The 25,245-nt window shown below is 48.4% G+C and overlaps 1 protein-coding gene and 1 long non-coding RNA gene across 4 annotated transcripts in view; one reads left to right on the top strand and one right to left on the bottom strand.

The window, feature by feature from the left end:
• Window positions 1-3,144, top strand: part of capslb (calcyphosine-like b) — a 28,783-nt gene extending 25,639 nt beyond the window's left edge. For 2 of the 3 annotated variants that reach the window (XM_078430976.1, XM_078430968.1), the window contains one exon: window positions 2,548-3,144. In XM_078430976.1, coding sequence (XP_078287102.1) covers window positions 2,548-2,799 — 252 coding nt within the window. In that variant the 3' untranslated portion in view covers window positions 2,800-3,144. Of the gene's footprint in view, window positions 1-2,533 lie in introns of all 3 variants that reach the window. The other variant, XM_078430983.1, reaches the window with a different exon arrangement.
• A 1,110-nt stretch (window positions 3,145-4,254) lies between these two features.
• On the bottom strand, window positions 4,255-19,314 carry LOC144592296 (uncharacterized). The gene is made up of 3 exons (XR_013547109.1): window positions 19,107-19,314; window positions 16,389-16,467; window positions 4,255-4,799 (listed from the first exon to the last, which is right to left on the bottom strand). It is a non-coding gene; the product is annotated as an uncharacterized LOC144592296 (long non-coding RNA).
• Window positions 19,315-25,245: the final 5,931 nt, after the last annotated feature.

The following is a 25,245-nucleotide window of genomic DNA, read 5'->3' as shown; positions in this document are numbered from 1 at the left end:
CCACCCTCCCTCTCACCCCATCCATCCCTCCCTCCCTCCCCCTCACTACCCCCAACCTCCCTCCCTCTTTCTCACTACCCCCAGCCTCCCTCCCCCTCACCACCCCCACCCTCCCTCCCTTTCACCCCATCCATCCCTCCCTCCCTCTCTCACTATCCCCTCCCTCACTACCTCCTCTCTCTCACTCCATCCTTCCCTCCTTCCCTCTCTCACTCCATCCCTCCCTCCCTCCCTCCCACTCTCACTACCCCTGCCCTCCCTCACTCTCTCCAAACCCCCCTCCCTCCCCCCTTCACCCCCTCCTCACTCTCCTCACCCCCCCTCACTCTCCTCGCTCTCCCCTCACTCCCTCCTCGCTCTCCCCTCCTCCCTCCTCGCTCTCCCCTCCTCCCTCCTTGCCTGTGTCACGGCTGCCGACTCCACCCTCCACCCTCCACCCTCCCCCCTCGCTGCCACCTGGGCTGACGTCTCGTCAGCATGACTCATAGCCGTTGACGCCCAGTCATTCCAACGACAGCACGGTGGTGCAGCGGTAAACTTGCTGCCTCACAGCACCAGAGACCCGGGTTCCATCCTGACTATATGGAGCTGTCTGTATGGAGTTTGCACGTTCTCCCCGTGACCTGCATGGGTTTTCTCCGGGTGCTCCGGTTTCCTCCCACATTCCAAAGACGTGCAGGTTTGTAGGTGAATTGGCTTGGTGTAAATGTAAATTGTCCCTAGTGTGTGTAAGATAGTGTTAGTGTGTGGGGATCACTGGTCGGTACGGACTCAGTGGGCCGAAGGGCCTGTTTCCATGCTGTATCTCTAAACTATACTAAACTACACACTTGCTGTACTTCATTTATTTCATTGAATAATCACCCAAAATGTCTGAAGGAGGGTCTCGACCCGAAACGTCACCCATTCTTTCTCTCCTGAGATGTTGCCTGACCTGCTGAGTTACTCCAGCTTTTTGTGATTCCTTCGATTTGTACCAGCATCTGCGGTTATTTTCCTACCCAAACATCACGTAGAATTCAACTTAAATTTCAAGGGCGCATCTAGACACACGTTGTGAGATTTCTGCTCCACCACCCCCTCGGGCAGCGTGTTCCAGATTCCACCCCCCTCCCCTGCTGCTCTTTGGGGTAGGACTGTTCCTCAGACCCCCTCTCGGTCAATCCCCTGACCCCTGTAGACGCTTCTGCTAAGCAGCGACGTTTGCCTCTCCCCACCCTTTCCATAACACGCATTGTTTTGTCCACCTCTATCAGGTACCTACCCACCCCTCTGCTCCCTCCACTGCAGTGAAAACCAAGCCCAGCCTCTCCTGAAGCACTCTATCCCAGTCGACATTCAACAGTGCGGGAGGCCCACTGAAGGCCAAGGGCAGCACCTCTGGAAACAGCAGAGGTGACTTTCCTGGTCAAAGTCCATCAGCTGCCGCGACTTTTCACTGTCAGAGTTGAACAGCACAGGGACAGGCCCTTCAGCCCACCATGTCCATGCTGACCATCAGCGACCCATCGACACTAATCCCATTTGCCAGCGCTTGGTTTGTAGTCTTTTAGTTTAGTTTAGAGATACGGCGCGGAAATAGGCCCTTTCAGCCCACTGGGTCCGCGCCGACCAGCGATCCCCGCACATTAACACTATCCTACAGGGACAATTTTTACATTTATCAAACCAATTACATACCTGTACATCTTTGGAGTGTGGGAGGAAACCGAAGATCTCAGAGAAAACCCATGCAGGTCACGGGGCGTACGTACAAACTCCGTACGGACAGCACCCGTAGTGGGGATGGAACCCAGGTCTCCGGCGCTGCATTCGCTGTAAGGCAGCAACTCTACCACTGCACCACCGTGACTGCCCCTGTCTCCATGACTCAAATGTTCGTCTACAAACTTCAATGTTGTGAGTTTCTAACTTCACCTCAGGCCCCTCAGAGTTCCACTCTCCATCCTCTCCACCCTCCATCCTCTCCACACCCACTCTATCCAGGCCTTTCACTATTTAGTAAATTTCAATGAGGTCCCCCCTCATCCTTCTAAACTCCAGCGAGTACAGGCCCAGTGCTGTCAAACGCTGCACCCTCCCCACCCCTCAGTACATGGTGCTCCGTCTGTGTACGGACCCAAGTTTTATAATGCTGTACCATAAGTGCTCTGAAATTATATTCTATTCCCCCGCAAATGAAGGCAAGTATTCCGTCTGTTTCTTCACCAATTAATCTCCTGGTACCACTGCTTTGGACAAAGACACCCGGTTCCTCAGTATATCCCAGGGTCATGGTGCATGCTCGAAGATACACACAAAAAGCTGGAGTAACTCAGCGGGCCAGGCAGCATCTCTGGAGAAAAGTTCGGGACCCTTCTTCAGACTCAGGACCTGAAACGTCACCCATTCACTTTCTTCAGAGATGCAGCCTGACCCAGAGTTACTCCAGCTACACATGGTGTCTGCTCTCCATGTGGTAAATCGTCCCATCACCTATCTTCTCACACTTTTTCAGATGACATTCAGTCTGCTATTCTGCCAATCTTTCCAGCCTTCCTTCCTCAGGGCACTGCAGGGGAACAAGCAACAGAATCAAGGACCACTCCGGTCATTCTCTCGTCTCCCCTCCCCCGTTGCACAAAGATGCAAAACCTTGAAAGCACGTGCCACCAGCTTCAGGAAAAGAAGGCTCTCAACCCGAAACGTCTGAAGGGTCTCAACCCGAAACGTCTGAAGAAGGGTCTCAACCCAAAATGTCTGAAGAAGGGTCTCAACCCGAAAAGTCTCCTATTCCTTTTCTCCAGAGATGCTCCCTGACCCGCTGAGTTACTCCAGCATTTTGTGTCTATCTTTGGTGTAAACCAGCACCTGCAGTTCCTTCCTGTACACAGCATGTTTTTCACAGTTTTCAGACTACTGAGCTGGGGATTAATTTCAATCTTCCAACCTACCTCGCTGGGACTCTTGCACTTTTTACCTGACACTTTCTCTGGAGCTGTGACGCAATATATGCTGCACTGTGTTTGATTGTCTTTTGCATAACCTGTTGTACTTATGCTTGGTTTGATTGTACTTATGCATTGTGTGATGTCTGGATAGTAAGCAAAGCAAAGTTTTTTACTGTAGCTCGGTCTGCGTGGCATTAATAAACCAACACCATGAAGAGGAAGCTTGATAGTTGTGTTCTGTATCATGGGAGCAGTGGCCCAGGGGAAACGTCAAGCTGCACAGTGTTAATAACCTGAGAGCATGGGTTTACCTGCTGATAGATCGTTATTTCATATCTAACCCCTGCTGTCCTTGTCCTGAGAGAATCATCAGGTCATGTGATAGGAATAGAATTAGGCCATTCAGCCCATCAATTCTACTCCGCCATTCGATCAGGACTGATCTATCTCTCCCTTTCAATCCCATTCTCCGGCCTTCTCTCCATAACCCGACACCCGTACCAATCAACAATCCGTCAATCTCCGCCTTACAAAATATCCACTGATTTGCCCTCCACATCCTTCTGTGGTAATGAACTCCACATATTCTGACTAAAGACATTTCTCCTCATCTTCCTAATAGAACGTCCTTTATTTCTGGGACATTGGAGAGGGAACTTTATTCCGCATCGGCACAAGACTGCTCCATGTCATGGGAGTGTGTGATGGGAGGAGAGAGGAAATGTTACTCTCCGCACCTTTTCTTTTTAAATACAAATACTTTTATTCAGAAACAAAACAAAACATACAAAAAAGTAACACAATCAAAACTGCCTTTATGGCAGTTTACAAAAAAGTTCAATCTCTCCCTTCTTTGTCCTCCAATGGTCGGGGGCCCCGAACCTTCCGTTGACGGGGTGATCTTGGCTCCCGTAGCCGGCGGTCGGTCCCTCCGTGTCAAGCTCCTACATCGGGGAGGGGGGGAGTTCTGAGCTCCCCGCGCCGGGCAATCTACCCCGGGTCGGGGGTAGTCGAACCTTCTGCGTCGTTTGGAGCTTCCCGACATCGGTCTCTACCCGACACTATGAGCTCCTTGATAGTGAAGTCTGCAGGTCGCGGTTGGAGCGTCGATCCCAAGCAAGTGATCGCAGGCTCCGATGGTAAGTCCACGCCCCCACGGTGGGGCTCAATGTCAGTCCCGAGCAAGGCCGCCAGCTCCACGATGTTAGGCCGCAGAGCGACCGGAGATACGATCCGGAAAACAATCGCATCTCCGACAAGGTAAGAGATTGAAACAAAGTTTCCCCCAACCCTCTCCCCCTCCCCACACATAAAACAAACCAGAGAATATTAACATAAACTTTTAAAACACACTAAAAATAACAGAAGACTAAAAAACAGACAGACCGTTGGCGAGGCTGCCATCGCGGCGCCACCCGGTGGACACTCTCACACGCATACACACACACACACAGTCACTCACATACTCTTGTACACACACACACAAACAGACTCACATGCAAACTCACACACAATCTCAGGCACTCGCATTCTCAGAAACTCTCACACACACTCCCTCACACACACACACACACACATTCACACACGATCACTCACGCACACACACACATTCACACACACAGATGCACACACGATCACTCACACACACAGATAAACAGACAGGCAGACACAGACACATGTATGTGGCGGGACACACACACACACACACACGTACCTGTGGGGGGGACGTCTCCGTTCCGTACCACACCTGGTGCTGCAGGTGGATGGCTAGTTGGGTGAAGCGGATGGGCGGCACCTCCCAGCTCACCTGTACCTCACCCGCCCCGGGCACCACGTTCACCGACACGTTGTACGGGGCCGCCGGACGCACTGGAGGGTAGAGGGAGAGGGGGAGGGAGTGGCAGAGAGATGAGAGAGCGGAGGGGGAGAGGGGAAAGGGGAGGGAGAGAGGTAGGGGGGAGAGGGAAAGAGGGGAGAGGGAGAGGGGAGAGAGGGAGAGGGACTAAACACCTGTTTTTACTTCTTCATTCTGGGGTATTGTGTGTAGATTAATGATTGAAAAAATGAATTTAATCCATTTTAAAATAAGGCTGTAACATAACAAAATGTGGGAAATGTGAAGGGTCTGGATACTTTCTGAATGCACTGTAAACAGGGAGCTTGGAAAAGGGTGGGCAATGCCCCTGACCATGCTGTAAAAATTGATGAGCAGCCAAGGGACCTCAGATTGGACCGGTCATCAATGAGGGAATTACTGGGTCTGCCCAGAAGAAGTCATGAAGATGATAGATTTTGGTTGTGGATTTACACGTTATAATACAATTGATATGATGCTTATTTTATGAAGGTATCACAAAATGTTGGAGTAACTCAGCAGGACAGGCAGCATCTCTGGAGAGAAGGAATGGGTGACCTTTCAGGTCGAGGCCCCTCTTCAGACTGATGTCGGGGGGGGGCGGGACAAAGAAAGAATATAGGTGGAGACAGGAAGACAGTGGGAGAACTGGGAAGGGGAGTGGAAGAGAGGGACAGAGGAACTATCTATAAGTTAGAGAAGTCAATGTTCATACTGCTGGGCTGTAAGCTGCCCAAGCGAAATAAGAGGTGCAATTCCTCCAATTTGCGGTGGGCCTCACTATGACAATGGAGGAGGCCCATGACAGAAAGGTCAGACTGGGAGTGGGAGGGGGAGTTGAAGTGCTCAGCCACCGGGAGATTAGGTTGGTTAAGGCGGGTTGAGCGAAACGATCGCCGAGCCTGTGTTTGGTCTCGCCGATGTAGAGAAGTTGACATCTGGAACAGTGGATACAATAGATGAGGTTGGAGGAGGTGCACCTGGAAAGATTGTTTGGGTCCTTGGATGGAGTTGAGGGGGGAGGTAAAGGGACAAGTGTTGCAGGGGAAAGTGCCTGGGGAGGGGGTAGTTTGGGTAGGGAGGGACGAGTGGACCAGGGAGTTATGGAGGGAACGGTCTCTGTGGAACGCAGAAAGAGGAGGAGATGGGAAGATGTGGCCAGTAATGGGATCCCGTTGGAGGTGCCGGAAATATTGGAGGATAATTTGTTGGATACACTGGCTGAAGGGGTGGAAGGTGAGGACAAGGGGGATTCTGTCCTTGTTACAAATGGGGGGAGGGGGAGTGAGCAGAGCTGCGGGATATAGAGGAGGCCCTGGTGAGAGCTTCATCTATAATGGAAGAGGGGAAGCCCCGTTTCCTAAAGAATGAGGACATCTCTGATGCCCCAGTGTGGAACACCTCATCCCGGGCACAGATGCGGCGTAGACAGAGGAATTGGGAGTAGGGGACAGACTTTTTGCAGGAGTCAGGGTGGGAAGAACTATAGTCCAGATAGCTGTGGGAGTCAGTGGGCTTGTAGAAGATGTCAGTCACTAGTCTGTCTCTTGTGATGGAGATGGTGAGATCTAGAAATGGTAGGGGGATGTCGGAGATAGTCCAAGTATATTTAAGAGCAAGATGGAAATTAGTGGTGAAGTGTATGAAGTCAGTGAGTTCTGCATGGGTATAAGAGGTAGCACCAATGCAGTCGTCAATGTATCGGAGGTAGAGTTCGGGGATGAGGCCAGTGCACATCTGGAACAGGGATTGTTCGACGTACCCGACAAAGAGGCAGGCATAGCTAAGGCCCATGCGAGTACCCATAGCTACGCCTCGGGTTTGGAGGAAGTGGGAGGAGTCAAAGGAGAAGTTGTTGAGGGTAAGAACCAGCTCTGCTAGGCGGAGGAGAGTGTTAATAGATGGAGATTGGCTGGTTATATGGTCGAGAAAGAAACGGACGGCTTCGAGACCATCCTTGTGGGGGATGGAAGTGTAGAGTGACTGGACATCCATGGTAAAGATGAGGGAGTGGGGACCTGGAAACCAGACGTTATTGAGGAGACGGAGAGCATGTGAGGTGTCTTGGACGTAGGTGGGGAGGGATATGACCAGGGGCGATAGGATGCAGTCGAGGTAAATGGAAATTAATTCGGTGGGACATGAACAGGCAGAAACAATGGGTCTGCTGGGACAGTTCTGTTTATGGATTTTAGGGAGAAGGTACAATCGATCCATGCGGGGCTGGGGAACGATAAGGTTGGAGGCACATAGTATTGGGGGTAGGGTGTTTAGAGCACGTGGTATTGGGGGTAGGGTGTTAGAGCACATGGTATTGGAGGTAGGGTGTTGACATGGATAGAAAATTGGTTGGCAGACAGGAAGCAAACAGTAGAAGTAAACGGGTCCTTTTCAGAATGGCAGGCAGTGGCGAGTGGAGTGCCGCAAGGCTCGGTGTTGGGGCCGCAACTGTTTACTATATATTAATGATTTGGAAGAGGGAATTAGAAGCAACACTAGCAAGTTTGCGGATGACACAAAGCTGGGTGGCAGTGTGAACTGTGAAGAGGATGTTAGGAGGTTGCAGGGTGACCTGGACAGGTTGAGTGAGTGGGCAGATGCGTGGCAGATGCAGTATAATGTAGATAAATGTGAGGTTATCCATTTTGGCGGCTAATACAAGGTGGCAGATTATTATCTCAATGGTGTTAGGTTAGGTAAGGGGGAGGTTCAGCAAGACCTGGGTGTCCTTGCACACCAGTCACTGAAAGTTGGCGTGCAGGTACAGCAGGCAGTGAAGAAAGTTGGCCTTCATAACGAGAGGATTTCAGTATGGGAGTAATGAGGTTCTTCTGCAGTTGTATTGGGCCCTGGTAAGACCACATCTGGAGTATTATGTACAGTTTTGATCTCCTAATTTGAGAAAGGACATCCTTGTAATTGAGGCAGTGCAACCTAGGTTCACAAGATTGATCCCTGGGATGGCGGGACTGTCATATTGTCGAGTTCGTGTTCCCGGTGATAATAATCAGAGTCAGCACAGACCCGTAGTTTATTAGAGATCTCGTAGACAGGTTTCTAAAAGCACACACAGAGTCGCGGACTCCGGGGACAGTGGAAACATGTCACACCAGCCCCTAGAATCAAGCTTACTTTATTCCTCAAAACTCCAAAATTTACAATTTATTACAACCAATCAGTTATTGGAACATAGTCAGTTTTCCCATATAAGGCCCTAACATGCTGTTACTCAAGGTTTAGCCGGCATGTCTGTTTACTGTTTTTTGTTCTTATACATTGTGTTTTTCTCCTCTGAAGACGAGCTGGAACATTCTGTGGTTTGGGCTACTGATTACTACTAGCTTTAGCAAGTTCAGCATTTTTGTGATTACATAGCCTCAAGCATGAGATTAACCTAGCACACAATGTTGCAAAGCCCATGCAAAGTCCAGTGGCCCAAGCAAACAAATAAAAAGTGTTTCTCCTGTCCCCACCATCTTTAACATCGACATTTTATGGTTATTTCCAATCCCCTCCATCGCTTGCATGAGCTAGCAACTATACATTTGATTACCGCAATGTCTACAAACACATACCAGGATGATACCGAGATATATAGCAATATCATATCATATCATATCATATATATACAGCCGGAAACAGGCCTTTTCGGCCCTCCAAGTCCGTGCCGCCCAGCGATCCCCGTACATTAACACTATCCTACACCCACTAGGGACAATTTTTACATTTACATTTACCCAGCCAATTAACCTACATACCTGTACGTCTTTGGAGTGTGGGAGGAAACCGAAGATCTCGGAGAAAACCCACGCAGGTCACGGGGAGAACGTACAAACTCCTTACAGTGCAGCACCCGTAGTCAGGATCGAACCTGAGTCTCCGGCGCTGCATTCGCTGTAAAGCAGCAACTCTACCGCTGCGCTACCGTGCCGCCCTTATTTATGAACCAGTTGTACCACTTGCCCAGACCCCAATCCCCCCAATTGCTCATCCCATTCAGGAAAGTTTGAATGTCATCCTCGATTTCCGTTTGGTTCGCAGTCCTGTCCATAACTTCCATAATACATTTTCCCTGCACGATGGCACTTCCCGGGCTAGCAAATAATCTAATGCATACCGGTTCTGCATTGAGAACAGTCGCAGGTCCGATAGACCTTCCTTTATCTCGTTTATGGCCGTTACGGTCTTATTCCCCAGGAAGGTGAGTCCGCAGACAAGGTAGTTACGGTTATTGGCTGCCATTGCTCCTGCGGACCCTTTGGGGAGAAGGTTACGGTACTCAATATCCCACACCCAACCGACTGGCCCCGGCTCCTTCCGATTGCAGCCGGTTCCATCCAGTTGGCACAGAACTCCCTAGAGACCCCCCGTTTGGTTCTGCGTCCACCGACGGGAAAGTTTAAACTCCATTGTACTGGGCAGGGTATAGTTGTTGGGGTGAGGATGCCTACGGCTACTGCGGCCGGGGTATCCTTTCCTTTTGTTACCAGGAAGTTTGTTCCTATCCCGTGTCCCGAGAAGTAGTACCCGGACTTGGTATAAATTACCCCTGGTGTCCCTCCATCCTCAGGAGGTCTTTCCATCACTGCTCCAATTATCATCACAGGGGAACCGTGAATTCTCATCCACAGAACATATTATAGGGTACATATAGGGCTCTAGAGAGTCTCCCCTTGGCCCGAAGCGGGGAAGGATAGGGAAGGTGTGTTTCTCAATAGTCAAACAAACAAATTATCAGACCTCCCGATCCCAACCCGAATAGCGGCTCCCAACCAGGGATTCAGGACCTGGCCCAGAGCCCCAGTGGGCCCCCTGATCACGCCATCAATTGCTCCCCTCCCCCTAAATACACAGACACAATGACATTTCACCGAGGACCATCTGAAAGAACAAGGAGTAAAACTCGTCTACAAAATGCCCTTGATTTGGCCACTGCACTCCCGCAAGACCGTCGGGTTAAACATTCAGTATGCCACGGGTCAGACAGCCACTCTAACAAGGGGGAAACGGACATAGACTCGTCTGATGATGAAGAAAACCCCAATCGACAATTCCCTGGACGTCATGTCCCTCCTCAATGGCGCTCCAGACCGAACAAAATCCCCCCAGGCATTCTGCGACTGGCTTCGCACCACAGTATCGGTGTATCAGGCTGATAGTAGAGATCTATGGTCCATGGTTAGACAGATCCTGAATGGGAAGGAGTGGCTGAAGTTTGTCGAGATAATAAGGGGGCATCAGGACCATGCAGCTCTGGCACAAGCCATCGCTAATGCCAACGCAAGGGTGGATGCCATCATTAACGCCTGTCATGGGGTCCTTTCAAAACCCATTGATATCAACAGAATCCTGGCTGCAGCTAACATCACGCTCCAACAGGACATCACAGTCGATAGCTGCCATTCGGTTACCGCCTTACTCGGCCAACTACAAACCCAACACCTGACCTCAGCACGGAAGAACCGCTATGAGATCTTTCTGTTGAATAACCCCCAGTTGATCCAAAAAGACATTAGCCATCACAAGTGGTGCTGATCTCTCCGACACACCGCTTCTCAATCCTGACCTGGTCATGTACACTGATGGCGGTTCCTCCCCGGATGAGCGCAGTCAGTGTCTCTCTGGCTATACGGTAGTTACTGATGATAATCGCCTTTTAGAATCTAGGGCTTTTGACCCACCTGTGTCTGCCCAAAAGGCCGAACTTTATGCCCTGATTCGGGCTTGCATTATGGGGGAGGGATTAAGCGTTAATATATATACAGACTCTCGATACGCCTTCGGTGTGGTGCACGACTTTGACCAACTTTGGAAGAACCGGGGATTCCTTACCTCCTCAGGCACTCCTATTTCCAATCAAGCCCTCGTTTCTTCCCTTCTCCCGCCATCCAATTGCCCCGAAGTATCGCTGTTATCAAATGCTCTGCCCAGACCTCTGGCACGTCCCCTGTCGACCTCGGGAATCACAATGCCGACCTTGCTGCCAAACAGGCTGCGCGAAGTAGGACTAATGTTGTGTCAAAAATGATGAGACTGACCACTAACCCCCCCCAAGGGACGGTCAACCACTGAAACACCTATGCCAACCATCCAAGAAGTACTTCGGTTACAGGAGGACACTCCTGATATAGATAAGGCTTTATGGGTCAATTTTGGCTGTAGAATTGATGAAGTGACAACACCTGTGGGTCAGACCTGGCCACCCATTGTGGGGCACGGGCCACCAGTTCTTTGCTCCTTAATACCTGGTGGCACCCTCGCCTCCAAGAGTTGTCATCACGCGTAAGTATGTCTGCCTTGTATGTCTGTGCCACAACACTGATCGGAGGGCCCCGTGCCCCCCCCCCCCCCCCCCGGCAGGACCCCCCTGCCTGAGGGTCCCTTTGAGACTCTACAGATGGATTACATTGAACTTCCACGGTGTCAAAGTAATAAATATGTGCTTGTCATTATTGATGTTTTTAGTAAATGGATTGAGGCTTATCCAACCTCGGATAATAAGGCCTCCACGGTGGTTAAAGTGTTACTTAAGGAAATCGTACCTCGTTTCGGCATCCCTGCTCGCCTCAGTTCTGATAATGGTCCGCACTTCATTACAGCGGTTAACAAGGAAATGTACGCCCAGCTGGGTGTGCATCAGCAACTACCCTCGTTTACCGTTTAGACTCAACGATCCTTCCTAAAAACCCTTACACATCTGTCCGTCCAACTGACCCCCGAGATTGCGTCACGCAGATGAACACATCAGTGGTGATCGGCAGGTCATAGAGGATCACAAAGACGGGGAAAATAGAGTGGTTGAATAAAAACACTCACTCTATTGGCCAATTCCACCGTTCTCCGTGCCCTCAGGTTTCAGCCACTATTTGTCGATCTTTGTTATGGAATCCCACCGCTGCCACCAAAATGTCGAGTTCGTATTCCCGGTCAGTTGGTTGATAATAATCAGAGTCAGCACAGACCTCACTTATCCGTAGTTTATTAGAGATCTCGTAGACAGGTTTCTAAAAGCACACACAGAGTTGCGGACTCCGGGGCCAGTGGAAACGTGTCACACCAGCCCCTAGAATCAAGCTACTTTATTCCCCAAAACTCCAAAATTTACAGTTTATTACAACCAAACAGTTATTGGAACATGGTCAGTTTTCCCATATAAGGCCCTAACATGCTGTTACTCAAGGTTTAGCCGGCATGTCTGTTTACTGTTTTTTGTTCTTATACATTGTGTTTTTCTCCTCTGAAGACGAGCTGGAACATTCTGTGGTTTGGGCTACTGATTACTACTAGCTTTAGCAAATTCAGCATTTTTGTGATGACGTAGCCTCAAACATGAGATTAACCTAACACACAATGTTGCAAAGCCCATGCAAAGTCCAGTGGCCCAAGCAAACAAATAAGATAGATCTGGCTCTGCATTCCTCATCTCCACAATATGAGGAAAGATTGAAAAGACTAGGCTTGTATTCACTGGAGATTAGAAGGATGAGAGGGGATCTTATTGAAACATATAAAATTATAAAAGGACTGGACAAGCTAGATGCAGGAAAAATGTTCCCAATGTTGGGCGAGTCCAGAACCAGGGGCCACAGTCTTAGAATAAAGGGGAGGCCATTTAAAACTGAGGTGAGAGGGGACTTTTTCACCCAGAGAGTTGTGAATTTGTGGAATTCTCTGCCACAGAGGGCAGTAGAAGCCAAATCAATGGATGGATTTAAGGGAGAGTTAGATAGAGCTCTAGCAGCTAGTGGAATCAAGGGATATGGGGAGAAGGCAGGCACGGGTTACTGATTGTGGATGATCAGCTATGATCACAATGAATGGCGGTGCTGGCTCAAAGGGCCGAATGGCCTCCTCCTGCACCTATTTTCTATGTTCCTATGTAACATCCTTCAATTCCAAGTCCTAGACTCTCCCTCTAGTGGAAACATCCTCTCTATATCCACTCAATTCAAGCTTTTCACTGTTCTCTACATTTCAATGAGGTCCCCCCTCAGACTTCGAAAATCCGTGGAATATAGGTCCAGTGCCGCCAAAAACGCTCATCATATGTTATCCTAGTCATTCCTGCAATCATTCTTGTAATCCTCCTCTGGATCCTCTCCAGAGCCAGCACATCCTTCCTCAGATATAGTGCCTAAATGTTTTCATGTTTTCTGCTTTATTCTTAATTGTTTACTGTATGTTGTGTTGTTACTTGCGAGCAGAGCACCAAGGCACATTCCTTGTATGTGTACATACTTGGCCAATAAACATTCATTCAAATTGCATACAATATTCAAAATGTAGCCTGACCAGTGCCTTATAGAACCTCAGCATTACATCCCTGTTTTTGTATGTAAGCCCTCTCAAAAAAAATCTAGCATTGCATTTGCTTTCTTTACTACCGATTCGATTGCAGATTAACTTTTTGGAAATCCTGCACCAGCACTCCCAAGGTCCATTGCACCTGCGATTTCTGGATTCTTTCCCCATTTAAAAAATAATCTACGCCTTTATCCCTTTATCAGTCTGAAGAAGGGTCTCGACCCGAAATGTCACCCATTCCTTCTCTCCCGAGATGCTGCCTGACCTGCTGAGTTACTCCAGCATTTTGTGAATAAATACCTCCTTTATCCCTACTATCAAAATGCATGACTCCACACTTTGCTACACTATATTCCATCTGCCACTTCTCTGCCCACTCTCCCAACCTAGCCAAGTCCTTCTGCAGAGTCCCTGCTCTCTCTACACTACCTGACCCTCCACCTATTTTCATATCATCTGCAAACTTGGCCACAAAGCCTTCAGTCCCCTCATCCAAATCATCAATATACAACGTGAAGAGCAGCGGTCCCAGCCCGACCCCTGCGGAACTCCGCTAGTTACTGGCAGACAACCAGAAAATCCCCCTTTGTTGCCACTCTTTGCCTTCTGCCATCCAGCCAACCTGATATCCATGCTAATATCTGCCCTTTGATACCATGAGCACCCCACCACTTCTTCCCATCCCCACCGATTTCCACAGAAACCACTCCCTCCACAATTCGTGAGTTCATCCATCCCTTCCCTCGAGACTTTCCCCTGCAACCACAGGAGATATAACACCTTCCTATAACTCCTCCTTCATAATCCATCTCGCGACCAGAAAGCCCTTCCAGGTGAGCCAGAGGTTCATGTGCACTCCTTCCAACCTCATCTACTGTATTCAGCGCTCCTGATGTGGCGTCCTTTCCATCGCTGAGACCAGGCCCAGACAAGTGACCGTTCCACAGAACACTTGCGCTAAAGTCTGCCGAGGCCTGATGGATCTTTCAGTCGCTGCATTTCTTTCCCCTCCCAAAGGACGCAACCCCTGTGCCTCTCCAAACCATCACCCCACCTCCAAATCCCCCAAGCCCCTGCCCTCCATCCGATCTGAAATGGCCTACTCCTGCACCTATTTTCTATGTCTATGTTTAAATCTCTGGCCCTGCTTTCTGCCCCTTCTCTTAACCCCATCCTCCCGCCACTTCCACCGCCTCCTCCAGCACCTTCCTTTAGCCTCGCACCAGTCCATTCCCCAAACCCCATACTAGCCCTTCCCTACCCCATTCACCCTCTTCTCCTTTACCCTTTTGCCCTCTGTTCACCCTCGCCCACCCCCACAGCCCCAGACACCCTCAGACAGTCTCACTGAACCCAAAGCCCCCCAGAGACATCCTCACGTCCTCAGACCTCACACCCCTTCACTGACCATCACCATCAGACCTTCCACACCACCTCACAGCCCCTCACCCACCCGCACAGCTCCTCACAGAGCCAAACTGCCTCACTGATACCCCCCCTCATAGACCTCACACAACATTCACAGACCCCTGCACCATCTCACACCCTCCGCACCACCTCACCGACCTCCCCCTCCTCTTTATCCTCTCACAGCCCTCTCCTCTCCCTCCCCAGGCCAGCATGGAGCCTCAGGCTGCCGGTTCTCCCAGCGGCCGCTCTCTCGACTCTCACCCACGCCTGTGTCCCGGAGCACGTCCCCGCCACCTTTCCTGTTTCACCTGAAGTGCTTGCTGGTGGCTGCAATCCACTAGCAACGCGTAAGGCAAAGGGCAACCCTCTTTTTTAAAAAAAAGCTAGGCTGATGGTCCTGTGTGATTCTTTAAAAGCAGCAGAGTCAGGGAGTATAACATCAATAACCAGATCTCGAAGACACAAGGAACTGCAGATGCAGATGCAAAGGATAGGCACAAAGTAGTGGAGCAACTCAGCGGGACAGGCAGCATCTTTGGAGAAAAATCTCTGGAGAACGGCTGAATTATTCCGGCATTTTGACTATCTTTGATACACTGATGTGCCAAAACATTATGACAACTGGAAGGTGAAGTGAATAACAGTGATTATCTTGTTACAATGGTACCTGTCAATTAATTATCTTGTCACAATGGCACCGGATATATAAGGCAGCAAGTGAACAGTCAGTTCTTGAAATTGATGTGTTGGATGCAGGAGAAATGGGCAGGAGTAAAGACCTGAGTGACTTTGACAAGGGCCAAATTGTTATGGCCAGACGACTGGGTCAGAGCATCTCTGAAACGGCAAGGCTTGTAGGGTGCTCCCGGTCAGCAGTGGTGAGTACCTACCGACAGTGGTCCGAGGAGGGACAAACCACAAACCGGCGACAGACTGGGTGTTGGGCACCCAAGGCTCATCGATGCGTAAGGGCCTCCAAGTTCTCCAGATCCCTGGCCTCCAAGTTCTCCAGATCCCAATCCGATTGAGCATCTGTGGGATGTGCTGGATCAATAGTCCGAAAAACCGGCAACTGGACTGCCCTATGACAATGTCTACGACAAGCTACAACAACCTACCACCCAGTCGATGTCAAGCTATCGACAACCGGAGACCCAATCGTCGCGACCAGGACGTCCACCTACGACCGCACTTACGTCAACCTACGACGACACCTACAACAACCCACGACCACACAGGCAACAACCTACGGCAACCAAAGTCAACCTACGTCCACCCGCGACAAGCTACGACCCTTGAAGACAACTGAAGACAGAATGAGGTCGATAGGGGAGATGCTGGCCCGCCAACTAGAGCGGATACAAACTATTGGGAAGACATGGTAAATTGGTACACAGCATGGGAACAAAGACCGCCGCCTCAGTTGCCTCACTCAGCCTGCTAAGTTGCAGCTTGCTGTTGCAGAGTCGGCGGGGCTGTGGGTTACCAAGCAGTGGGAGGGGCACCACAAAGTGCTGAGGTTTCCTCTTCCTCCTCCTGAGAAGTCTCTGGGCTGGAGACCCGCCAGCGAGCAAGAAAGGAAGAAAAACCATCACAATTCCAAGCCCCAAGATACATGATAGGACAGACACCTCTTTTGAACCTTGGACCCCTGGGGAAGTGCGAGAGATGGTGCAAAATGCTCCCAATCCAGTTAAGAAGCCATCTCAGTTTATGCATTGGTTAGCACAAGTATGCAGAATATACAAGTGCCTGTATACCCTACTCCATTGTGCACATGGTAGTCACTGGTCAGCAGTGAAAGACACATTTACAGTACCCCAGAGAAGAGAGGGTGATTGGAGAAATGATGATGATGAGCTGCAGCAGGGTAATGAGAGTATGATTACCTGGTTAGCAGGTAGAGGTGGAATCGCAGTATTCGCAGTTGCTCAAAGACATGCCGATATGGGAGAGGTTACCAGATGCCTGCAAAAGAAAGGGGAACCGGTTACCGAATTTGGAGGAAAATTCAGAGAAACCTGGGAGGAAAATGCTGGGGTCCCATTGCGGGAAAATGAGCGACTGGCAATACAAACGCTCCTCAATTGCATGCTCCTGCAGCACATGCAAGCATTTAAAATGCGCACTTTAGATTGGCAACAGAAAAACTGGCAAGAACTAGTGACAATTCTGACCAACATGGGCCTGGAGGGACTATTCAGTCACCCAAAAGAACCTAAGCCACAATTCTTTCGAGCTGAAGGTCGACCATGGAATAGAGATCAAGGAACTAGACCAAGAGATAAAAGCCGGGATATCTGCAGAAAATGCAGAAAAAAGGGTCACTGGGCACGGGAATGTAGAGGAGGAAGGAGACAGGCATGGAGTATGGACAGTATGGAGACCGCACGGGTTACCAGTCGGATCGCTATGGGTAGGGGCATGTAGAGAACTCACATGGGAGAGATATCCCCAAATATGGGCCACCCTACGTGCCAGCCCCTCAATTTACATTCACCAACCCTTTTCCTCCCCGCCAGAAGAATCACAATAATCAATGGTGAAGAATCACCCAGAAGGGATCCTCCAGCGCATGTGGGTTCCGCTCTCTGAAGCCTTGGAGGAATTACCCAAGATAACCTTTACGGTAGTTGGTAGAGTCCGTACCCCCTTCTGTGGGATTATCTCTAAGTGGCACAAATATAACAACCGTCGGAGTGGCAAGAATCCCCCAAGTGGAGCCCCTGACGAAAATGATTTCCATAAAGGTCCAGGGAACCCAAGTAATGGAACAGTTTGTGGTATCAAGCACTACCCCTGTTCCATTACTTGGGCAGACAGCCCTCTGCAAGTTAAGGGCTACAATTTACTGCTCCCCAACCGGGATGCAAATGGACGTTCCTTTGTCCCGGGTGCACCAGTTAGTTAGGCTTGCCCCTTATAAACAACCGCCTATCCTGTATTACTGGCAGTCCATTGATAATCCGTTTACTACCCGACTCATGGAACTGACCATGAAACTGCAGGCCGCCCCACAACCTTTGTCTCCAGCAGCCCAAACACTTTACTTAATGCTGGAAGTCCTCCCCTGAAAAACCCACCTGCATTGTACTGCAAAGTATCTGAGGAATCTTGACCCAGAATATGAAGAACAAATAAAAGATTTGTTAGGGCAAGAAGATAGTCTGACCGTATGCCCGCATCTATATTTCGGAAAAGGCATAGCCCTAGCCGTCGGCCTAACGCCAACACAACAGAAGGTATGTGCGCTGGAAGGTATGGCAGTCCCACATTTAACTATTGCAGTACAACCACCATATTCAGCTAGAGATCTAGGTCCAATGGTCTGAAGACTAGCACACCTAGCAAGTACCACACCTAGCAAGTACACCTAGCACACCTAGACTAGCACACCTAGCAAGTACCACACCTAGCAAGTACACCTAGCACACCTAGCAAGACTAGCACACCTAGACTAGCACACCTAGCAAGTACCACACAAGAAGAATTCTCAGAAACAGAAGGAAGGGTCTTGCTTAATAAATGGTTGCATTGTTTGTGTGAAGAAGTGAGTGTTGTTCTTATCCAGTCCCAGATGTAACCGTATCCTATGTTTAAGGAATGTGCTGACTGGCACATTGTGTAGCTTGTTATCAGGGTTAGATTGTACCGGATGAATTATGGTGTACTACGCTGGAAAAGAACCGTATATTCTGTCGTGGTTTGGAACTGTAGTTACCTCGCTCGAGAGAGAGCTGAGTTCCCCGTGATACCACACTAATAAAGACTGGTGAAGAGAGCATCCTCCGCGTCTGAGTCTTATTTTTCTCAACCGGGAGAAAAATCCGTGACAGGAAGGTTCTCCCATCTTCACAGAGGAACTCTGGAGCTCTGTCAGAGTGACCATTGGGTTCTTGGTCACCTCCCTGACCAAGGCCCTTCTCCCCTGATTGCTCAGTTTGGCCGGGCGGCCAGCTCTATGAAGATTGCTGGTGGTTCCAAAGTTCTTCCATTTAAGAATGACAGAGGCCACTGTGCTCTTCGGGACCTGCAATGCTGCAGAAATTGACCCTTCCCCAGATCTGTGGCTCAACACAGCCCTATCTCAGAGATCTACGAACAATTCCTTTGTCTTCAAAGCTTGGTTTTTGCTCTGACATGCACCGTCAACTGTTGGACCTTTTACAGCCAGACGTGTGCCTTTCCAAATCATGACCAATCAATTTACTTTATCACTGGTGGACTCTAATCAAGTTGTAGAAACATCTCAAGGATAATCAATGGAAACAGTATGAACATAAGCTCAATTTTGAGTGTCATAGCAAAGGGTCTGAATACTTATATAAATGCGATATTTCAGTTATTTCTTTTCAATTACTTTGCAAAAATTTCTAAACACCTGTTTTTGCTTCTTCATTCTGGGGTATCATGTGTAGATTGATGATTAAAAATTGAATTTAATCCATTTTAAAATAAGGCTGTAGCATACCAAAATGTGGAAAAGTGAAGGGGTCTGAATACTTTCTGAATGCACCGTCAATGAGAAAGATACAGGTCATTAATTTTGGAAAAAAAAGGATGGATGGGAAGAGAACTCTGCCAAAAATTTCCCCAGAAGTACTTACGGCCTTGATCTGCTCCTGCGGACAGGCCTCTCTCTCCCACATCTGCTTTTCCCTTGTGGTGGAGCATGCAGTGAAGCATTGAGTGGAGCATGCGGTGGAGCTGGCAGTGGTCCTGCTCCTTTTGCTGTACTGCTGACTGCTGGAGGTGGTGGATCCAGAGATTCCCTCAAGAGGATCAGACTCCTCCTCACTCAAGCTTCTGGGAAATGGTTTCCTCTTGTCAAACTGGAAGGAAATAAATGTGTTTTTACAAACTTTCAAGACTATCAGGACATGGCAAGCAAGATGGCAATCAAATTATCAATTTCACAATGAATATGTTGTAATAATTACTGTCTTGGTGCTGCATCAAGTTTCAACTCGTACTATGTGTAACGTGATGAAGGACCATTTGTCCATGATCCACTCCTACCTCTGGGTCATTGTCTTGCCACCAGACCCTGACGTTAACCTTCTGGGACAGCTTCCCATATCTTGTCCTCTGGCTTTTGAAAGACATAGTTGGTCATCTGTAAAAAAAAATAAAGATCAGCGTGAATTGCCTGCATGCAAGAGAATGGAGACAGCAGCTGCCACACAACATGAAGTTGGTACTTACAGGTGCAATCATGGAACTCCTTGGCCTTGGCTTCAAGTGGTGTGTTCTTCCTGGCTTTGTTCTGGTACTGCCGATGATTTTTGTCATACAGCTGAGGGGACGATTGATACCACTCAACCAGCTCACCTTCTTGTTCCACAATGAACTCATAAGGTCTCCTTGAGGCATCACCAGTCCTCACCAGGGCTGGGGTGGTGGTGGGGACAAGGGCCCTGGTCTCCTCCTGGGCCTCCTCCTCCTGGCCCTCCTCCTCCTTGGTCCCGTCAATCTCCACCTGCCTGGTGGTTGGGTCTGGGGGTTGGACGCTGCCCTTGGGCTGCCTCTTCCTTCTATCAGCCAATGTTGAGCTGCAGTCCTCAAGATAAAACGCAGTCCTCGAGAGAAAACGCACAATGTCCAGTCCTCAAGAGAAGACGCACAATATCCTGTGATCACAAGTGTTTGCCACGGAGGTGCCACTGACGTAGCCTGGCGTAGCTAGTCATGCCAATGGTTGCCAGCTGTCGTAGGTTGTTGTAGGTTATCGCCGGTATGGTCGTACATTGTCGTAGATTGGCACCCTCATCCATCAGTAGCTTGACTTCTGTGGAAGGATTTTCCCAATGCCAGTTGCAACTTAACTTCTCTTGACGCTGGTACCTGTCGCCGCTTGATGTAGGTTGACATAGATAGTCGTTAATGGAATTCACCGGGCCGCACCAGCGACAACCTACGACAGCACCTACGTCAGGAGACGTTGAGTTACGATCATCAGCGTCAAACCCACTGTCGCTGAAAAGTTTTCAACATTGCAAACTCCAGCGGCGACCAGAAAAACGCTACGACTCTTTGGAAACCAGGTGACAGGCGACACCCGGGTAACCGTGTGGCAAAAACCTAGTCTCCTAAAAAACCACCTAAGTGGGACAGGCCCTTAACTCCCCCTCCTCTCCCCCCACTCATCATCAACATCACTATAGTCACATCTGTGGAGTCATTTAAGTTCCTTGGAACCATCATCTCCAGGGACCTTAAATGGGGGGCCACCATCAAGTCCACAGTCAAAAAGGCCTAACAGAGGATGTACTTCCTGCGGCAACTGAGGAAATACAATCTGCCACAGGAAATGATGGTCCAATTCTATACTGCTATCATTGAGTCCGTCCTTACCTTCTCCATCATGGTCTGGTTTGGCTCAGCCACCAAGCACGACATCTGGAGGCTGCAACGGCTCATTTGATCAGCTGAGAAGGTTATTGGCTGCAACCTTCCCCCCATTGACGAACTGTACACTGCAAGGGCCAGGAAGCGAGCGGGAAAGATCATCTCTGACCCCTCTCACCCTGGCCACAAACTCTTTGAAGCACTTCCCTCTGGAAGGCGACTCCGGACTGTCAAAGCAGCCACAGCCAGACATAAAAACACGAGTAGTAGTTCTAATCAATAACCAAAGTCTGTCATCTCTTTTTTGCTCCGGTTGATTTTCACCCACATGTTTAGACTGTAATGTTGTATTCTTATTGTTTTGAAGTGTTTATGCTTTATTCTCAATTGTTAACTGTATGTTTGTGTTGATATTTGTGAGCGGAGCACAAAGGCACATTCCTTGTATATACACATACTTGGCCAATAAACCTATTCATTCATTCATTCATTCAGTCAGTCTCCTGGATGACCAGGAGGTCGCTCGGATGCTGCTGCAGTTCCATAACACGGTCTGGAAGTGGCTGCAGCTGGAAGCACCTCGTACAGATGTAGTCCTCAAGGACACAAAGTCTCGCTGACTTTCCACATCCTGCAGGAGAAACTTACTGCTGCCCCAACTGCCATCTTCACTGCACCAGACCAGGGAAGTTTTAGGAAAGAAAAAAAGACTGTACCTTATCCTGCTGTACCCCTTGATGACAAAGCCCGTTGAAGCAAAGCCTCGCACTTGCCCTCCATGTAGCCTTACCCCACGCGGCTGCTCCACTAGTGCCTGCCTTCCTTTTAATACACCCATTAGGAGCTGTCACTCCAGGATGCTAGCCGCTTTCAGCTGCAGAACTGAATCTGCCCTTATGTACTTGCTGACATTGAGCCCTGCTTTTCTGTTCCTGTTTTCAGTTGCTCACTGAATAGGATACTGATTAAATAATCACAATCAATCACAATCACATCACAATCATACTTTATTAGCCAAATAACTAGATAAATATATTGCTATAAAAAAAGTATTCAAAATATTTGGAACAATTATCTTTAATAAAGTTTACACATACTAATAAATCATATTTAATTTGTAATAATCATTTTTTTGAAAGATTGGACCATAACGTTTTCAATTTACAAGAACTGATGGAATCAAATTAGTGCACTTTTTCTTTAAAAGAAGTACAATGATCAAAAATGAATAAATGAATTGCATTCTGCATCAGGAAGTTATAGATTTTGCCTGACATCAAGAGATTTGGCAAGTTCTCGGCAGTGACAAATATTTGGCTTTAGCACAAGATAAAAGGTGGTAAAAGCACAAGATGCAAGAGTGCAAGTTATCACTTGAAAACTTCTTGCGCACGGCATGCACAACCTAAAGTTGTAGGTCAAGGGTAGACATCCATGCTGACTGGGAAAGATCTTGTTACTGCTATCCAAATGTTCTGCAATTTCTTCTTTTATGATGGACTCCAGCAGCTTCCCCACTACTGATGTCAGGCTAACTGATCTATAATTTCCCGTTTTCTCTCTCCCTCCTTTCTTAAAAAGTGGGATAACATAAACTGCCCTCCAATCCACAGGAACTGAACCTGAATCGATAGAACACTGGAAAATGATTACCAATGTGCCACGATTTCTTGAGCCATTTCCTTGAGTACCCTGGGATGCAGACCATCAGGCCCTGGGGATTTATCAACCTTCATACCCATCAGTCGACCCAACACCATTTCCTGCCTCATGTGAATTTCCTTCAGTTCCTCCTTCACCTTTGGACCCCTATCCACTAGTACATCTGGGAGATTGTTTGTGTCTTCCTCAGTGAAGACAGATCCAAAGTACCTGTTCAACTCGTCTGCCATTCCCTTGTTCCCCGTAATAAATTCACCTGCTTCTGTCTTAAAGGGACCCACATTTGACTTAATTATTTTTTCCTCTTCACATACTTAAAGAAGCTTTTATTATCTTCCTTTATATTTTTGGCTAGTTTATCTTCGTACCACACCTTTACTCCCCGTATTGCCTTTTTAGTTATCTTCTGTTGTTCTTTAAGAGTCCCAATCTTCTGGCTTCCCGCTCATCTTTGCCATGTTATACTTCTTCTCTTTTATTTTCATACTGTCCTTGACTTCCTTTCTCAGACACGGTCGCCTCTTACACCCCTTAAAATCTTTCTTCCTCTTTGGAATGAACTGATCCTGCACCTTCTGTATTATTCCCATAAATACCTGCCATTGTTGTTCCACCGTGTTCCCTGCTAGGGTCTCTTTCCAGTGAACTTTGGCCAGCTCCTCCTTTGTGCTTCCATAGTCCCTTTTGCTCAACTGTAATACTGACACTTCCGATATTCCCTTCTCCCTCTCAAATTGCTGATTAAAACTTTTCAGATTATGGTCAGTACCTCCTAATGGCTACTTTACCTTGAGTTCCCTTATCAAATCCGGTTCATCACACAACATTAAATCCAGAATTGCCTTCTCCTTGGTCGGCTCCATTACAAGCTGCTCCAAGAATCCATCTCAGAGTCACTTCACAAACTTCCTTTCTTGGGGTCCAGTACCAACCTTTCCCAGTCTACCTGCATGTTTTCCCAGTCTACCTGCATGCTGAAATCTCCCATAACCACCATCGCATTATCTTGGCAACATGCCAATTTTAACTCTTGATTCAACTTGCGCCCTATATCAAGGATACTGTTTGGGGCCCTGTAGATATCTCCCATTAGGGTCTTTTTACCCTTACAATTCCTCAGTTCTATTCATACTGACTCTACATCTCCTGATTCTATGTCACCCCTTGCAAGGGACTGAATATTATTCCTTAGCTAAGTACCCCCTTTGCCTACCTGTCTCTCTTTTCAAGAAGACGCAAACCCCTGAATATTCAGTTCCCAGCCTTGGTCCTCTTGCAGCCATGTCTCTGAAATTCCAACATCTTACTTGCCAATTTCTAACTGAGTCTCAAGCTCATCCACTTTATTTCTCACACTGCGCATTCATATACAACACTTTAACTATTCACTATTGGCCTTGACCTTACCCTCTTATTCCTTCTCAAACTTTCCTCGCCATTAATTTGGGTGTCTTTTGTAACTTCTCCTGTCCTCACTTCCCCTTTAACTCCATCTTGATACTCCCAATTTGTCTCCTGTTATTTAATTCAAACCCACATGTGTAGCACCAGCAAACCTGCCTGCCAGAATGTTGGTTCCTCTCCAGTTAAAGTGTACCCGTCCCTTTTGTGCAGGTCACCCCTACCCAGAAGAGATCCCAGTGGTCTATAAATCTAAATCCCCACTCCCTGCACCAGCCACTTTTCTTCCCACCCAAACCACCCCTTCCCCCAAATACTTTCATCTGCAACCACAAGAGATGTATCACCTGCAAACTTAGTAATCATGCTTTTGTACATAGTTGAGAATGGCATGATTCGTAAGCTTTCAGATGACACTAAAGTAGGTAGTATTGTAGGCAGTGAGGCTGGTTATCAAAAATCACAGCAGGATCTTGCTCAGCTGGAACAATGGGTTAAAAAATGGCTAATGGAATTTAGTGCAGATAAGTGTGAGATGTTGTAGTTTGGAGCATTCAACCAGGACATCACAATGGTAGGGCTCAAGGGAGTGTGGTAGAGCAGAGCAATCTTGCAGCATGAGTACAGTTTTCTGAAAGTGGTGTCATAGATAGATAGCTGTAAAGAATGCTTTCATCTGTCAGGTTACTGAGTAGTTGGGATGTTATATTAAAGTAGTATAAGAGGCCAATTTGGAGTACAGAATACTCATTTGGAAAGAGGAGATTTATGAAGATGTTGCCAGGACTCGAGGGCTTGGGTTGCAGAAAGCGATGCAATTGAGGTATTTGGAGATGTGTTTTGTGGGGTGGCAACAGATAGAAGCAATTAGAACTGTCGGTACTCCTGTTGTGGAATTTGGAACACAAATAGAAATGGGCAGTTACAGGGCTGGGGAACTATAAGATTGGAAGCATAGAGGTGAGATTTCAAGAGGTGATAACTCCACCCAAACCACCTCCTCCTAGGTACATTCCCCCTGCAAATTGCAGGAGATGTGACATCCGTCTTCCTACCTCCTCCCTTGCCTCCGTCTGAATTTTGCCAGCAGTCTTTCTGGGTGAGACAGAGGTTTGCAGGTTCTGCCATCTTTCTTGACTGCTACACTCAGTGTTCCGATGTGACCTCCTGGATTGGTGAGAGCAAGTGTGGATTAGGTGGCTGTTTCGCTGAGCACCTGTGCTCGGCTTGCTGGGGTCCGTTGGGTCTTCCAGTTGCTGGCTTATTCAGTCCCCCTTCCTACATTTGCCCTCCATTCCGAAGCTGCCTTCTGTACTGGAGAGGGGCCACACACAT

Source organism: Rhinoraja longicauda, chromosome 3 (genome assembly GCF_053455715.1).
Source record: "Rhinoraja longicauda isolate Sanriku21f chromosome 3, sRhiLon1.1, whole genome shotgun sequence".
NCBI classification, from domain to species: Eukaryota; Metazoa; Chordata; class Chondrichthyes; order Rajiformes; family Arhynchobatidae; genus Rhinoraja; species Rhinoraja longicauda.
This window is presented reverse-complemented; position numbering and strand designations above follow the sequence as displayed.